General features: G+C 46.8%; 1 protein-coding gene across 2 annotated transcripts in view; it reads left to right on the top strand.

Moving 5' to 3' along the window:
• Positions 1-1363: 1363 nt before the first annotated feature.
• The window catches only part of USP28 (ubiquitin specific peptidase 28), a 977853-nt gene continuing 962212 nt past the window's right edge, over positions 1364-17004 (top strand). For both annotated transcript variants that reach the window (XM_069614230.1, XM_069614233.1), the window contains exon 1: positions 1364-1571. In XM_069614230.1, the coding sequence (XP_069470331.1) occupies positions 1521-1571 (51 nt within the window). In that variant the 5' untranslated portion in view covers positions 1364-1520. The remainder of the gene's footprint in view (positions 1572-17004) is intronic.

The raw sequence follows: 17004 nt of genomic DNA on the forward strand, positions 1-17004 counted from the left end.
GACCCCCCACCCACCTCGCTTTGGCCTCCCACTAAAAGCACTGGTAAGCAGTGGGCTTTGTTGTGGGGGCCAGCTATTGGCATTGAGCTGACCCCATTGGTGCTATGGATATCTGCACCATTGTTGGAGCCCCAGTGCCTCAGGGGGTTGCCGGGGAGCACCCTGTCTTAGGTGGGGGAAGGGCAGGCCATGCCCAGCACGTACGGACCCTGGCCACCGTACTGGCAAGATGGCACCATGGCCTCTAGGCCCGTGCTCACAGGGTGTGGGCCTGCAAGCTTAAAGGAGACACAGAGTCAGTCATTCCATTCTTCGAGTCTGCGGCCGTTCTGCCCCAAATGACTGCAGTTGCTCCTTTTATTAGCTCAGGCCATGACACAGTCATGGCCCATCTTAAAAGGGCAATACACTTGGGAGGGCCACACATAACATTGCCCGTCTTAAAAGGGCAATACCATAGCTCTCAACTCACCCGCTTTTGGCGGGTGTCACCCACCTTGCAAGCAGCGGAATCACCTGCCAAGTCCCTTATACGCACATTCACTTCTATGGGCTCTGACCTGCCAAAAAGAAAATCGGGGGTTTTCACCCACCTTGGTACCACAAAAGGTTGGGAACCATACCTCTCAACTCACACGCTTTTGGTGGGTGTCACCCGCCTCGTAAAGGGCTGACTCACCCGCCAAGCCACCTGCACGCCCATTCATTCCAATGGGCATCTCACCCGCCAAAAACAAAATCGGGTGATTTCACCCGCCCTTGCAACACAAATGGCTGAGAGCTATGTTGGGAACTATGGCAATACACTTGGGAGGGTCACACACCACAGGCTTGTGTGGCATATTCTCATACATGCCAACCCTACCGACTTAGGCGGGAGACTCCCAATTTTCCTGTAAAAAAAGTTATTTTTTTACTGTCTCCCACCTAAAATATCCCTAACTCCAATGCAATTGAATGGGGAAATGTCATGCTCCCGATTTTCGTGAACAAATCTCCCTCTCAAGGGATCTAAAAGGTTGGAATGTATGTATTCTTATATTTTTAAACTCAACAAACAAGTGATCGTTGCTTGCAAGCATAAGCAATTCTAAAATACCCCTCAACTAACCTGCATTTGATACTACCTATAATGCGGAACACTTGCCTTAATAATGTTTATATACATGTGTTTACTTTTGGTTTGTCACTGAGCTATCACATATTGGTAGGACCAATTGTTGGCCATGTTTACTTATTTTTTTTTAAACGGAGATGCATCTATTTGAAGAAAGTAAGAAGAAGATACATCAATGATCCGGTGAGTCCGTCTTTGGTGTCGGCGCCCTGGCGGTTTTAGTCTCTCTTTCATGTCCATGGCCTGGAGTCCCTTGTCCGCCCTCTGTGTCTATGCCACCTGACAGCAGCCGCTACTGCTGATCTCTGGCCACTGTGTTGGGGTCCGGTCTCCGGGCGGTGTCACTGCAGCCACGGGGGGCGGAGGGCGCCTACGGGAGCAAGGCGGGCACAGTGCCCCGGCCATGACGGCGGAGCTGCAGGCCGAGGAGAGCGCGGTGGAGTCCGGCGCTGCGGTGAGTGCGCTCTGGGAGATGGGGGAAGAAGTGACAGTTACTCGGGGGGAACACGCAGCCCACTACCCCCTGTGCCCAAGGATTCTTCCTTCTGCCCCAGACACCACCACCCACCTAATGTGTCACCCCGTCACCTGCCAGGGGCAGCCCTGGCTATCCCATGTACCCTCCCACCTTAGATGACCCCCCAGTCCTCTATCACCCGCAGTAAATGCCCTCTTCACTTTATTTTATTTTTACATATCACCTGCTACCCTCTCATAAGACGAGCACTCCTAAATACCTGGCAGCTAATCCCCAGAATCCACCAATCGGTGCCATACCCCATCAACGTGCCCCCCACTCCCCAATTAATAACTGCCCTTTATTCGGTGTCTTTGTATCTCTCCCTGCTACCCCCATACATGTGCACCCATGGCTCTTATCCCGAGTAAGTTTTGTGCCCATAATACCTGCATGACGAATGTCCCTGGCTCTTACCCATACATGCCCACAGCTGTCTACTCCCTCGCCGCAGTGAGTGGCACCCAACCCTATTTACTGCCCTGGTTTGGTTGGTATCCGCTCAACAGGCACTCCCTACCACCTGCCCTATTGTAACTTCAAACGGGGAGTTGGCATCCCTGCCTCGTGGCAATAGCCCCTGGCGTTTCTTGTGACGCCTGACAGGAGTAATTATAATCTGTCACCCTGCTCTCAATCATTGACCCCCGAACCTGACCATATTTCATGCATGACAACACTATCTATTAGGGAGAGCCTAATGCAGGCTTGGTTCCGACTTTGCATTCTGGGACTTGCAGACCTGTAGTGCCCCCACCCCATTATAAATCCATGACTACAAGTGCCTTTAGCAAAGTTAAAGCAAGCACCTGACTACCGTCTCCCCAATGTATAACCTGCTGATAAGTGTTGCAGTATCCTGCTTGGCCCTGTGGGTTTACAGGAATGTGTTTTGCTGCTAAACGTTTTGCTTTAGTAAGAAGCCACTATAGACCCCACTGGGGCACGCATAGTTCTTTCAGCTCTTGGCGGCTAGTCTAAATCCTGGCAGTTCTGCTTATGATGGTGGAGCGGATTTAAAAGTTGCACGCTACTGGCCAATCATTGAAGTTGCTTTCACTCTGACATGAATGACAGGTTCACAGACTACACCGTTTCTTCCCGTCTTGTAAGCACTACCTTCTGGGAAGATATTTGCTTTCTTTGGAGCCAAACATATTAGCTTGCAGCCACTTCGAGGTGATATGTAGGCGGTACTGCCTGTGTACGCATTTGAAGTCAGTTCCATCTTGTTTACTTGAATGTAATAACCACTTTTTCTTCGTTTTTTTTTGTTTTATCCAACCATTCCTTGGCTCTGTCTCTTTCGACAGGTGGTTTGCTACTCCCAGATTATATCCCTGGGCTTTGCAGGGGCCACCTAAAAATGCCCCCTGATATAGTGGGCCCACTTTTCGTGGCTTCTCAGGGCGTATCTCATAGACATCGCACTATCAATCTTCCACTAATCCTAGTTTAGTTTCTTCCAAGGTACTAGAAACTAGGATAACTGGAAAATGCTTGTTAACCGAAGTTTTCAGGTTCCCTCTTTTTATGTTCGCATTGCATTTGAATGTCTGCCTACCACATTTTGCACCCCTAATTATTCAATCACATTCCCTTTACCTGACCACTTTTCTCTTTCACTAGCTTTTAGTTCTATGCGCCATTTAACTGTTTCTCCCACACCATCACTGTCCCTACTCCACTGACTGTGGTCTGGTATAGCCCATATAGATAACAAACCGCCAATGTTTTACAGTGGTGATAGGTGCCAGGAAAAAAAAAAGATTTTCATTATAACATAACTAAACATACCATACCAAGGATTTGACACATTGTGGAGAGACAGTGCATGAAAAATACTATATTTTCTAGCACCCGTGCTTATCCAAAAACCACGTTTACATCTGTAAAAATTTAAGCAATTGACTACCCCTAGCTTTATTTTGTAGTGTCCTTTTTAATGTGCTACATAAGACCAATTTAACTTGGTAGAAAGGCATATTAACGGAAGAGCTGTGCAATACAAAATCTAACAAGTATCAATATCATTATAGGGCCTGGTGGAATATCCGTGGTGCAATACACATATTCGACTGATGCACGTTCTCAAATGTAGGACTTTTGACTATACTGTTTCATGGGGTGAAAGCTAGGGAACATAATTTGCTTTGAGTTCAAAAATTGAGGACTTGGAGTGCCTGTTACAGACAGCATTTTAAGCAAGCAGATTGGATGTACCTTGGTACTCTTTTTGTTTTTACATGTATAGCATTACAAGTCAGGAATCCACACGTTGGACAGCAGCCTATTTCACTAGGTCTAATTTTGATCATTCTTAGCAGAGCATATTATTAGATATATTTGAAAGATTGCTAATTCATATTTTAATGTCTTCTCACAAAGATGCTGTTATGACATTTTGGGGATGCTTCAAGATATTCAGAATGGCACAGGTTATGAAAAATGTAGGAGCACTTTCAAATGCAGTGAAATAGGGGTGACTGGTGGGAGGAGAGCGCATTTTCTTCCTAGAGGCCAACACTTTCCTCTAATAAATGGGCTGGAGAAGCCTGGATAGACTTTCATATAATCATTGTGTTGCATGTAGTGCCATTACTTTGGTCCCTTTGTGGTTTGCTTGGATTTGGTGGTTATCTATACCCGAAATGGTGCTGAAATGCTCTGACTTTGAGTGGAGGACTATTAAGACCGAAAGAGTTTCCTGTATGCACTGTAGTCTTTCGGAGGGGGTGTGGAGGGGAGAGGGGAGCGTTGGGGGGTCTCTTCCTAGATGCCCAACAGCTGCTTCTGCAGTCGCCAGAGCCGTATTGACTCACACTGTAGACGTTAAAGACCATGATCCGAGTACAGTGGCATTTGTTTGAGTTGTTGATGAGCTGCACAGCACTTTGGTTTCAATAGCGCTGCATCATGGTCTCAGTTTAGAAAGGTTATTTCGGTTCGTCTTCTGCTGAAAGCTGATCTCTTCTGTCTGGATCCGTGCATCGTTTGCCATCCACTGTCGTATATGACGTAGTTATCTTGCCAGTCTTCAGTTAAGGGCCGCTAACTGAAGGTGGCAAAGTATGTACATTTCAACTGTCTTATCGACCACAGTTTTATATTTTGGCTGTACCACAAAGATATATAACATTTCCACCTTTACAAAGTCTGTCGCTTTTAATTTAACTTTAAGCATGCAAGAATGGCTGATGGCTCCACTTAACCCCCACCCCCCCCGTATCCCTTTATGTACAGCGATTCCCTCCTAGCTACATAAGCAATTTTATATATATTACACGGCCCGCGGTATTACACGGCCCGCGGTAGCGGACCTGTAGTTATGGTTAAGTTGCTAAACTCATAGGAGGAGCACTTTTTCGGCGGCTTATAACTTCGCTCCCCCTAGAGGAATCCTCACCAAACTTTGCAAAAAATATATATGGCCGGGTCTGAATTGTTTCGCCAAGTTGGGGCAGGTTTCGTACGGGGCAGAGGGGGGCAAAGTTATAGAGGGAGTCCCAATTTTTTTTTCCCCATAGACTGAATGGGGAAAAACTTTGCGCACAGCTATGGGCCGGACGACTGGACGGATTGTCACCAAATTTGTGGCAGGAGCGGGGGCTTGGGTCTTGTGTGTTTGGTGGCAATCCGACCAGTAGTTTTGTTGCAAATAACTGAAATGTACGTCCCAAAAAATTGTGATATCTGGGTCCGCTCTGCGGACAGAAGTGTCATATGCTCGTGGTACAGCGTGCTGTCGGAGAAGTTTGGACACGGTCAGTGGTTGACTGGAGGGAAGCGTGGTGTACGTCAACATTTTTGGGGAAAGCAGCCATGGTGTATCGTAGGACAGTGTGGCAGTGGAAGGGTCTGGAAAATGTAGCGTATGGAATTCGTTGGCGGCAATAAGGGAGGGAACGGGTGGGGGGAGTGAGAAGTGCTTAATGTGACATATGTAGGCGAGTACTGTGTGTGGTGATTGGAGGCAGCTGTCGTAAGGCCCCATAGCTTCTGCCACAACCTGTTTGCGACAATCTCTTTTCGTGGTGAGTGGTGGCAGGTGATTTGCAGAAGGGGGAGTGATTTGCACATGGCATAGGGTGGGTGGGAGCGCGGGTGCCTGTGCGGTGCAGATGGAATGTGGTAGTTGGCAACTTGGTTGCATGCATGAGTGAATGAAGGTGCGGTGGGTCCGTGGAAGGATTGGACTAATGGGTGCTTGGGCGAAGGCCGTAGGGTGTAAGGCATGCACTCGAGTGTAGGGCTGCAACACACCCACCGCAGGAATTCATGTTTGACTCTGCATTTGGTACAGGGGTGTGCTTGTATAGTATGGTATGTGCAGATTGGTTGCAGTAGGGCTAGTGTTGCGACCAGAGTGTGGGTAGGTTAGCAGTGACACAGTACTTTGTGAATGGAAGTGGGGACACCCATAGTAAGTGAATAAAAGTGCACAGGGGTGCAGGAGAGAGTGTTTTCTTTGCACATTATGTTCACTGTTGCAATTTGTTGCTGCGTGGCGGTGCGCAGATTGGGTAGGAGTGCTGGTGGCAGTGGTGTGGATGGTGGTAGTGGGTGCCATGGTGACATGCATGGTGGCATTAAGTTACAGTGGGTGTGTTCACGGTGTGTGTTTCCGTAGGAGCATCTAAACAAAACAAAAAAAAGGCTCTTTGAAGAGGCTCCCCTTACCACAAACCACCCCTACCCTGGTTGCAAGTTTTCCCTCATGGCCCGCACGAAAGCTACATCCGGGGACGGCCACGGAAATGGAACTCCTAGGGATTGTCCAATCACATGATTAGGGTGTGCGCCAATAGCAAGATGGACCCCTGCTTAACTTGTGCTGGCCCTCGATGTACTTGGGGACCTGCAGTGCCACGTTCGGTGCTTCTTGCCATGCTGGCCTATGGAAAAGGGACTGCACCGATTGTCCTATCAGGTGGTGCTCAGGGTGTGCGTCACAGGAAAGGGAAAAATATGAAAAGGACTCCTCCTGCTGTACTGGGGTGAGGCCCGCATTTCTTGGGAAACGGCAAGTGCCACATTCTGCGCTTCTTAGCAGGCTGGCCAATGGAAATGGGACTATGGCCTTTGGCCAATGAGGTGCTCAGGGTGTACGGGCAGGAAAGAGCTCCAATAGGGAGAAGGAATCCTACTACCTCACTGGGGTGCGGCCCTTGGGCTCATTGGAGAAAGGCACATGGCACACTAGCGCTTTTCACCATGGTGGCCAATGGAAAGGAGACTATGGCCAATCGGGTGCTCTGGGTGTGCGTCACAGGAAAGGGCAGCATTCAGTTTCCCCATTACTTTGTGTATTGCGGCTGGCAAACATGGCAAGACGTACAGTTTGCGTCGTGTGTGATGGCTTTGTGGAAGATCTGTGCGTGTATGCCCTCCAAGAAGACTTGTCTGGCAATTCGGTTTGGAGGGAGTGGACGCTTTGTGGTGTAGTGTCGAATCCTGCTGTTTCGGCAGAGTGCTTCTAGAATGTTGACGTGTGGTCTCTTCGGCAACTGTACATTTTGTGATCGTGTACTTTGGAGCCTTCTTTTTGGGGTACATGCCTTGTTCCCGTGTGTTTAGTCAACTGAAGATTACGATGAAAGCAGTGCAGCACATTTTTCCTACTGCCAAGGTGCTTTTCTCATGTATACCCCCCGAGAATAGTGTGGAAGTATTCCAAGGATTCCTGTCGCCAGCCAGAGGTCGGAAGGGGTCTCATCAACAGAAGCATGTGTGACTTTGTGAGTGCCGCTGGGATGTTCTCTTGTCAGAATGAGAACATTGGTTCGCAATACATAGGCAAGGCAAATGGCATGCCTTTGTCGCACAGTGGCAATGAAATGTTTCACAATCTACACACTGCAGTGAAGACCCTATTATAATAATGTCAGCTGACGTTCAAAACACACACTTATGTATGAAGACCGCAAAAAGTGTTTCCACAGAAGCACCTTTACAAAATAAAAGCCACCACACCTAATGACGTCTGCTCCCCTGGCTGAAAGTTATTCCCCCCCAATACCGCGCTCGCCCAGCAGAAAAAGTCTGCAAATATTGCAATAGTTGCAGGGTGGCACATGTTACATACACCCCTTTTGCAGATGACGGCCATAGAAATGGGCCTGCGGAGGCTATGGGATTGGGCAATAAAGTCTGTGGGTGTGGTGTGTACGGGCAGACTATGGTACACAGTGTATTTGTTGACAGAAACGCAGAGGGTGCGGTTATGGCTTTGTTTTATAAGGCACAGCATGCAGGTTTTAGGGGATTCCGACATACATTGAGTGAAAGTGAATGTAAAACACTGTGCAGTGGCTACTCATTTTGGACGTGAACCGTTTGCAGAAAGCATAATATTGTAATGGCGTCTATAGGTTTTCTCCCATTTGGATGGTACACTGACAAAAGTGGGTGTAGGCAACAGTCTTCTGCTGACCGCTGGAGTTTGTTTTGTTCTGAGTTATCTGCCCAGGATGTTAGAGGCTTGTTTTGGTTTCCTCTTAGGTGGGCTCTGAACATGCTTTTGCAGAGGAAAACCCATATTTGAAAGGCAAACGCATCACCTTTAACAATTCTGAGGTTAATAGGCCAGGACTTTGTTACTGAAGGCAGATCACTGCTAACTGTCCAAAATTATGAAGCGATGCATCTTCTAGTAGATGTGTATGGGCTGCGCAGCCTCTTATTGTCACTCTGAGTCACATTTTGTGCATGTTGTAATGTGCATACCAGAAAAACCCTGCCCTCAATAGGTGTAGTCTTTCTGGCATAATCGTAAAATAGTTAATAGTTAAGACCAGCCTGTTTTTGTTTGGAGGTTAGCTTAAAGTTCTGGCACTATGTTGCTGTGACATGAGCTTCCGTAATAATGGTGCACAGTGAACTTTTAGCATTGAAAGTGATGTGTTGGCAGTGTTTGATAGCCTCAGGCAAGCTTTTGAGTGCCATTTGTTTGACACCTACTTACACAGAATTCTTTTTTGCTTAATTAAAATTCGTTACATGAAGGGCGTTGCTTCAGAAAACCGCCAAAACGTTCATGGCAAATATTTGAATGAATGACATTAATTTGTTGGTCTAGTGAGCGCATAGACAGTGGGATTGTGATTGCTTGAGGCTTGCGATTGGGCTCATTAAGATGCTAAATTTCGCAACATAATCTAAGAGTGGTAAGGAACATACTGTCAAAGTTCTAAGCAATATTACCTTCATACAAGCATGACCTTAATTAAGAAAGCAGTTCTTGCCCAGAATTAGATTTCCTCTTGCTAAGAAGTTTGCTGTTTTTCCCCAGAGAACACGGCCATGCCTTCGGTGTTATCAGTGAAGTGAATTGAAAATGCCTTTTACCAGAATCCTTAGGGGAGCTGGCCAGTGTTCCTAGGATATTAATGTTGCCAGGTTTATTTGTGGCGCAGAGCCATCTTAAGCTCTTTTGGGGCCCTGGGCACGGACATCTTTGGGGTCCTCTTCCACCAAACCAAAGGAATTAAGGGATCAAGAATACTGGTCGTGCCTCCCGCCCCTCCACCGCCACCCATCACAACCTATAGGTTGATATGCTGTCTCGCAGCATAATAACCATGTTTACTCCTTTGAAGTCCCCTTACCCTCTTTATTCTTGCTCTAATCAGAATGATAAACAAATAGCATTTGAAGACCAACATTAACGGTCTACGAAGAGATTACTGTTCTAGCACATACAGGATAATTTTTATCAATAGCATCCAGGAAGGGATGCAGCCTGTAGTATTAATGCAGGACCGTATGTGAAAGGTACATGTAACCCATAATAAACAGAAAATTCACATAAGCTGCCTCACAGAATGCAAAAGTGCTCATGCATGGATAGAGGAGACCAATTGGAAGGAAAAGAAAGCTACACATACCATAACAGGGATAGTGGATGCAGATTAGAAGCCACCAGGAAGGTGCCTTTATCCAGACAGACAGATTAGAAGTAGGATATGGTTTTCAAATGGTGTTGCCATTAGATATGAAAGGAACAAATGCCTGTGGTGTGCGATATAAATATGCTCACTATTAAAGCGGAAGCAACCCTATAGCCAGTGAAACCATGCATAGGTATTTTATGAAGATCATACCATGAGAAGGAAATCGCTCTGAAGGGCTGACAATTTTGAAAGGTTTAGGGAGTGGCAATATTGAGAGGTTAGGCAATACAAGATTACATGGGATGGCCAGTATCACACATTGGTTAAGGGGTGAAGGGGTGATGCTGGGATGTGTGCCAACTCTGCAATTTCTGCATTTGAACACTGTCTTAGTTCATTGGAAGAACTGGAAAAGAATCTCGTTTCATAAAAGCGGACTTGGAAAGTACACAAATCACATTACCAAACAGGACCATTTTTAAACAAAATATTATAGAAGGCTGTTATGCAAAATGGGAATGGTTATAGCTTCATTCTCTCCATCATCAAGGGACATATATACGTACCAGCATACCAATCAATGTGATTTAAAAAATGTAATCTGGGTTTCTTTTGTATTTTAAAGCTATGAAAATATTTTTGCAAAACAATGGCTTGTGACATTTTCATTTATAAACTTGCATAAAACCTTCGACTTTTACCAAAAAGCAAACCGTTTTTTGTGTCAAACAAGCAGACTTTAAAATATGCTTGCCTGAGGCCTGCAACATCTGTTCCGCTCTCTTCTGTCTACGAACCCTTCCACCCAAATGGCCTACACAAGAAGAAAGATCAAGTAATGGGCTAAACGATACCAGCAGAATGCAATAGGGCAAACCTCACAGAAGACGGCACAGTGATGTAAGATATATTAGATGATTTGACCAGGATCACTGTATCAACTGCTGGCAAATCCAGGATACAAGCAGGAACGCTTTCGTTCCATAGTCTTGAATTTGATACTTAGTCCAAGGGGTGAATAACAGTTTATGCCATAGCTGGAGGCGATTGCCTAGGTTTTACAACACCTCATCTGAACAAACCAATTCTAGACCTTCACCATATGGATGATATGTAAGGTTTTATAGAAGCCCCTATCTAGTGCAGGCACATTGCTGATAATAGCAGATGCTGTTCTGCAAAACCTAGTACATATGCAGGCAGGTTTATAAACTTCAGACACAGGAAAGGCTAAGCCAGCCTTGCTGGAATATGATATCCTAATTTTGCATATGAACAAATATCTCTGCAATGGGTGCTTCACACAATGAGCTAACTTCTGAACCATTGTGGCACTCAATTTATCAATATGCATTTCACTGTTGCCTATTGCACGTGATCAACATCATTCCCACAGGAAGGAAAGAATGCTACAGAGTTGTGCCTTAAGGAACACACAAACTATGTATTCCACAGTGAACACAGAAAGCAATACATGATGAATTGATCAAGGCAGAATGTACTTGGCAGAATGTACTTGTCAAAACAGAAAGGCAATGAGTTTAGACCCTCAGCAGCACCCCAAAAATATCCTGACGCGTGCTATTTAGGACTGGTGAACAATGGAATCTTACTTCAGATCGAGCAGCTTTGTGGGTCCACCCTTCAAGGTAGGGGCCCTAGGCAAGTGCCCCTTTTGCCCTCCCATAAAAACATCTCTGTTGAGGAGGGGTAGTGTGATTGATGCTCTTCAAATGGGTAACCTTGTGGGCGTGGCATGCATCGATTTCTTATGAGTCAGGACGGGAATATACGCTCTGCATAGTTCAAATGTCAATGGAGACTCCAAAACTCAAACCGAATTCTCCGTGATGATGCCTTGAATGGTCCTGGACTGAAATTGCTTTCTCGGTACCCTTTGCCGATTATGTACAAGGAGTATGGCAATAATATCCCCCCCCCCCCGTCCCACCAGCCCCTTCATGCTTTGCGACTGTGATCAGTCAGTTCTGGTCTTACTGTTGGTTTTCCATATGGTGTTCACCCCCTTCTCTCATTCTGTCTCCTATTAATGTGATCCCTGTTTATTGGGGGAAATCGTGCTAAAATCTACAATAAAGAAGTGGACCAATACCGGCCACAGTTCTGGGAGTCTGATTGTATTTTTGTGCACATCGTACTGCCTTTATTTCCATGGTTATGCGCAATTGCAGTTGTTCGCTGCTGGGGGGGAAAAGCAACTTGACTAACAGACACATATTTCCTGTTCAGGCTTTGCTGGTGGTAGAGCTTTCCAGTCCTAATGATGGGGATTTGATGGCAGTTATTGTGAGAGAATATCATTTTGATGGGCAACGCGTGTGGTCTAGGAGATGAGCAATCTGATGAAACCTGTTTTGAGGAATGTGTGTTTTAGCCACTTTGGGAGAATTCCAGCATTCAGGAGCCAGAAGGGCAAGTAAATGGAGAGAGCCCTCATGAGGTTGGTGGGATTTGACTAAGAATAGATTGGCTGGAATGTAAACCAGACGGACACTTTAGCCTCGCGGTTACATAGGCGGGCCAGGCCAGGCCATAAATAGATTTGAAAAACAAGACAGATGTCAGATTAAACAGGAGGAAACCTTCCACGGGACGATGTGAAAAAGCGTCAGAGGACGTTTTTATTCTCCAGCAGGTGAACAGTGTAGTCTTACGACTTGACTCGTACAGAACGAATGGGGCAGCAGTGCTAACGCATCCACCATGAACGTTTCTCACATGGATGTGAGTGAGACAGTTTATACAGCGCACGCGGTGAACTCCCTCGTCTCTTGGCGCTGTTACTCGCAGCAGAGAATATGTTGACACAGGATTTTTGAGACATGCTGTAAATTGTTTGACTTTAAGCATGAGATATGCGGGTGTCCCAATGATATGCGCCCCAGATGGCACAGCAACAGATGGAGCAGTTCACCATACCTTGAGAACAAGCAATAGGCAAGAACTAGAGGATCAAAGGAGAAGGTGTACCAATGATATGCGCCCCAGATGGCACAGCGAGCAGTGCACCATACCTTGAGAACAAGCAATAGGCAAGAACTAGAGGATCAAAGGAGGGGGTATGAGGGTGTGCCAATTATATGGGCCCCAGATGGCACAGTGACAGACAGAGCTAGCAGTGCACTGTACCTTGGGAGCAACCAATAGGCAAGAACTAGAGGCTCAAGGGAGGAGGGGTATGAGGGTGTGCCAATGATATGGGCCCCAGATGGCACAGCGACGGATGGAGCAGTGCACCATACCTTGAGAACAAGCAATAGGCAAGAACTAGAGGATCAAAGGAGGGGGTATGAGGGTGTGCCAATTATATGGGCCCCAGATGGCACAGTGACAGACAGAGCTAGCAGTGCACTGTACCTTGGGAGCAACCAATAGGCAAGAACTAGAGGATCAAAGGAGGGGGTATGAGGGTGTGCCAATGATATGGGCCCCAGATGGCAGAGCGAGCAGTGCACCATACCTTGGGAACAACCAATAGGCAATAACTAGAGGATCAAGGGGTGTATGAGGGTGTGCCAATGATATGGGCCCCAGATGGCACGGTGACAGACTCAGGGAGCAGAGCACCATACCTTGAGAACAACCAACAGGCAAGAACTAGAGGATCAAGGGAGTTGGTATGATAGTGGAAAATATTTCACGTTGCAAGCTACTAGCCAGTGAAGCAACTAACTCGCACCCTGGAATTAATGCCATCAGTCTTCCCATATCCAGCTACCCCTATTACAACCTTTGGCAACCACGGGAGATTATCCAAAGGGATTTAATTAGTTATGGATTCTGATGGGACCCGTTTGCTTTCAGACCTCTCTAGTGACCAACCATTGATGGAATAACGGTTGCAGCTGCAAGATACTTTTCTAATCTGTTCACGTTCAGGCCACTCCCTTTGACAGCTTGTTCACAAACTCTCCTAGGGTTAAGTGGCATCTTGTTGACCCAAAATGTGTAGATTTACCACTGTCAGCCATTCGAGACCTCCCTGGGAATTACTTGTGATGGGGCCCTAAAGAAATACGACAACCCAAGAAGTAAATTCATTTGAATTGAGGTGATAGGCCCGCACCAAGACAACACCAGATGCCCGAATCCTACACACACCCGGGCCTCAAAATGAGCACTCGTCATTGGCGAGTGAACACAGACTATTGGCTAGTAAAAAAATGGTTTGATGTGCGCATGTGGCGAACTGGGGTTGGGGTGAGTGACATTATATGCCCTCTAGTAGCCTGCAACTTGAAACTTGTATTCATTACATGAATTACATGAATCCTATGTATAAAGTGCTAAGGCCCATGAGAGTCCTAGCACTGGAATCATCCAACCTTTATCCAGCTCCAGTTGAATACTTAGGACCTGATTTACAAAAATGTTTTCATTGGGACTTTACCAAGTTAAAACATTTTTGTGAATCCGGCCCTAAGGGTAACAAATATGGAACAGATACGTTTGATGGTGTTTTTAAAGAGTGGCAGAACAGGCGCACATCTAAGATATATATTGAACAGCATAGGAATGGCCTCCCACTGATTTGATTTCACATTAAACCCTATTAATGACCTCTGAAATGCCCACTCAAACAGCAATGAAGGGTTGGGACAACAAGGAGAAAAGAAAAGGCTCTGAAGTAGTTTGGAGCTGTGCAAGCACCCCAACTTTACAGTGAATCCTTGTCTGCACAGGGAACCAATGTAGCCTTTGAAGTAAGAGTCGCAGGAGAAAAAGACGGAACCATAAGAACAACACAAGCAGTTTGGTTTTGTATAGAGTGAAGTCGAAGCACCAGTGTTTTTGGAATTCCGACTGAAAGCAGTCTCCTGATCAAGGTGTGCCCCTCTCTTTAGCTCGAGCAATATGGCCCAAAAGGATACTACAAAAGGAAAGGTTCAATTAGGAATAACTGATTTCGTAATTAACATGAGCTGATGTATCTAGACAAGGTGCAGAAGTGCAGCATTATGTATAGTGAATTGCGGTTGATAGTCTCCAAGCTGCCTTATGTTGTGTTCCATGCCTACAATATTAATGAACTCCATTTTATTAGTGTTGAGGCTAAGCCGGTTGGAGTCCATCCACTGATTAATGAAGAAAATAAAGTCAGTAAGAAATGTGTTATACAAGTGTTGATGGTGTGTGTGAGGAATTCGACCATCCGCACAGTGGGTGTGCATGCTCGCTCGCCTAGGCTTCTGTGAAATTTTTAAATGAAATTGAATGATTGTAGATCCACCTCCGGAAAATGTTTGGGGTTAATCCGCACACATTTTCCTATTCTCACCGCACGATATATGCATAGCCCCATGTAATCTGGGTGGATATAGCCTAAAGGCGCAGTCCGCTATGTCATATTTTGTTGGGATCTGACAGGTGGAATATACAATGCATCACCAGAAGGGGGAGGGCCAAACCTCAGCCCACCCCACCCCTGCCTTAGCCAGCCTAATTAACAAAGCCTCCATGGATCCACCCATTGAGCCCTGCAGCTTGTGGCAGCATTCACATGCTAATCAGAGTTTAATTCTCGCCTTTCTTGTCTTGTCTGCTTGCAATCTGCCCTGTGTCCTTCCCTAGTGTTCTCCCCTTCCCTCTCCCTTGCTCTTCTCTCCTCTCCCTACCTACTCTATGATGCTCTCTGTCTCTCCTATTTTCTCTAACTGCTTCTCTATGGACTATTCTGCATCTCCTCACTAATTCTGGTAGGAAGAAGTTTTAAAAAGGACATCCTGGTCTCTGACCCAGTCCTCCCTATTGCTAACACCTATACCAATGCCTCCTCCAGGCACACTTTCACCGACATCCTCTTTATCGTTCCCTCACCAGACCTATGGACCCTACATATGGTCTCTGTGCTCTCTCCTTTCTCTTCTCTTCTTCTCCCATTAATGGTGGCACCCGTTGGGAGGCCCTCCTTTCACTCGTCTAAGGTCCTTTATGTGAATGGTACCGTCTTGGTTCAAGGCCCTCAGGCCAACTTTCTCCTCTTCGATAGATGCTTCCTACGCCTCATCAATTTCCTTTATTCTCCTGCTGTCCCCCCACCCCCCTCCACGACTTCCTCGCCACCCCCTGCTGCCTCCTCCTTGGCTACATTGCCCTCTGCTCCTTCCCTTTCTACCCCCCTTCAGGCTTCTTGTACATCTCCGCAGGGCATACCTCCAATTTGTACCCCTACCCGGAAGTCTTTCAAGGATGGCAACCTTCTCCATTTTGCCACTCTTAGCTCTCGCTCAGCTGTCGAACACTACTCCGACATTTGCAGCCTTCTGGAGGAACTTGACCTCAATGTCCTCGGTCTCACCGAGACATGATTCATGGTCGGCTCTGTCACAAGCTTTGACACTCTCCTCCCTGACGGCTACAAGATCCTCTCCACGCCCAGGTCCAACTGATCCGGAGGGGGTGGATCCCTGCCTCTGTTATTCCTACAGAGGCCTACTCCTCTCTTTCTCTTTCTCTTTCTCTCTCTTCCCCTCCCCCAACCTGGTCAGATCTCCTCCTTCTTGGAGACCTCAACATCCACCTGGATGCTTCCTGTCCTTCCTATGGACTCTTTTGCGACCTTTTTGACTCTTTCATACTCTATTCTCCCCTATGGACCGACTCACTCTACAGGGCACACTCTGGATGTTCTGATCTCCTCTGACCTTCCCCTTTCTATCCCTCTCACCACTCCTCTCTCCTGGAGTGATCACTTTCTCCTTTCCTCCCAGCTCACCCTCTCTACCCCTCAGGCCAAGCCAACTCCATCACTCCCACCCACCTTCTCGGTCATCTGACTCATGAAGCGCTTGTTAGTTGAGGCTTTTGCCGCCACTTTCTCCCACTCCTCCCCCTTTGGCTGACTCACACCCTGACACAGCCCTTTCAATGCTCCTCTCTGCTATATCTGATACACTCTATGTTTTTGCCCCTGTCATGACGATCCGCCTGAAGCCCAAAGCCAAGTGCAACTCCTAGTACGACTCAGACCTCATCACCCTTAAATGCAAATGCAGGGTGGCTGAGAGGAATTGGCGTGCTTCATGACATCCTCTGACGAACTGGCCTGCTGCCTGCTCCAAAGGCAATAGCAGATCTCTGTCCGCACCAAGAAGAGAGCTCACATCCAAGCCCACTTCTCTGCGGTGACTAACAACTCGACTGAACTCTTTAAAATCTGCAAGGAACTCGCCAATCCTGCCGCAGTCTCTGCCTCTCTTGTCCCTTCTGAGGCCCTCTGCACTGCACTGTCTTCTCATTTTATCTCTAAAACTCAGGACATCCTGTCCTCTCTCTCCTCCTATCCCCTTCCTCCCTCTACTCCCTGCTCTTCCTCTGGCCTTTCTTCGGCCACCTCTCAACCCTCCTTCTCTGCCTTTCCACTGTTCTCCCCAGACGAGGTTTCAAGACCAGTCCGATCTATGAAGTCTCATCAAAACGGGTTCATCCCTGTTCCTCCAAAACCATCAAGGACCACA

Source organism: Ambystoma mexicanum, chromosome 9 (assembly GCF_040938575.1).
Source record: "Ambystoma mexicanum isolate Mex_15411 chromosome 9, UKY_AmexF1_1, whole genome shotgun sequence".
In the NCBI taxonomy this organism is placed as follows: Eukaryota; Metazoa; Chordata; class Amphibia; order Caudata; family Ambystomatidae; genus Ambystoma; species Ambystoma mexicanum.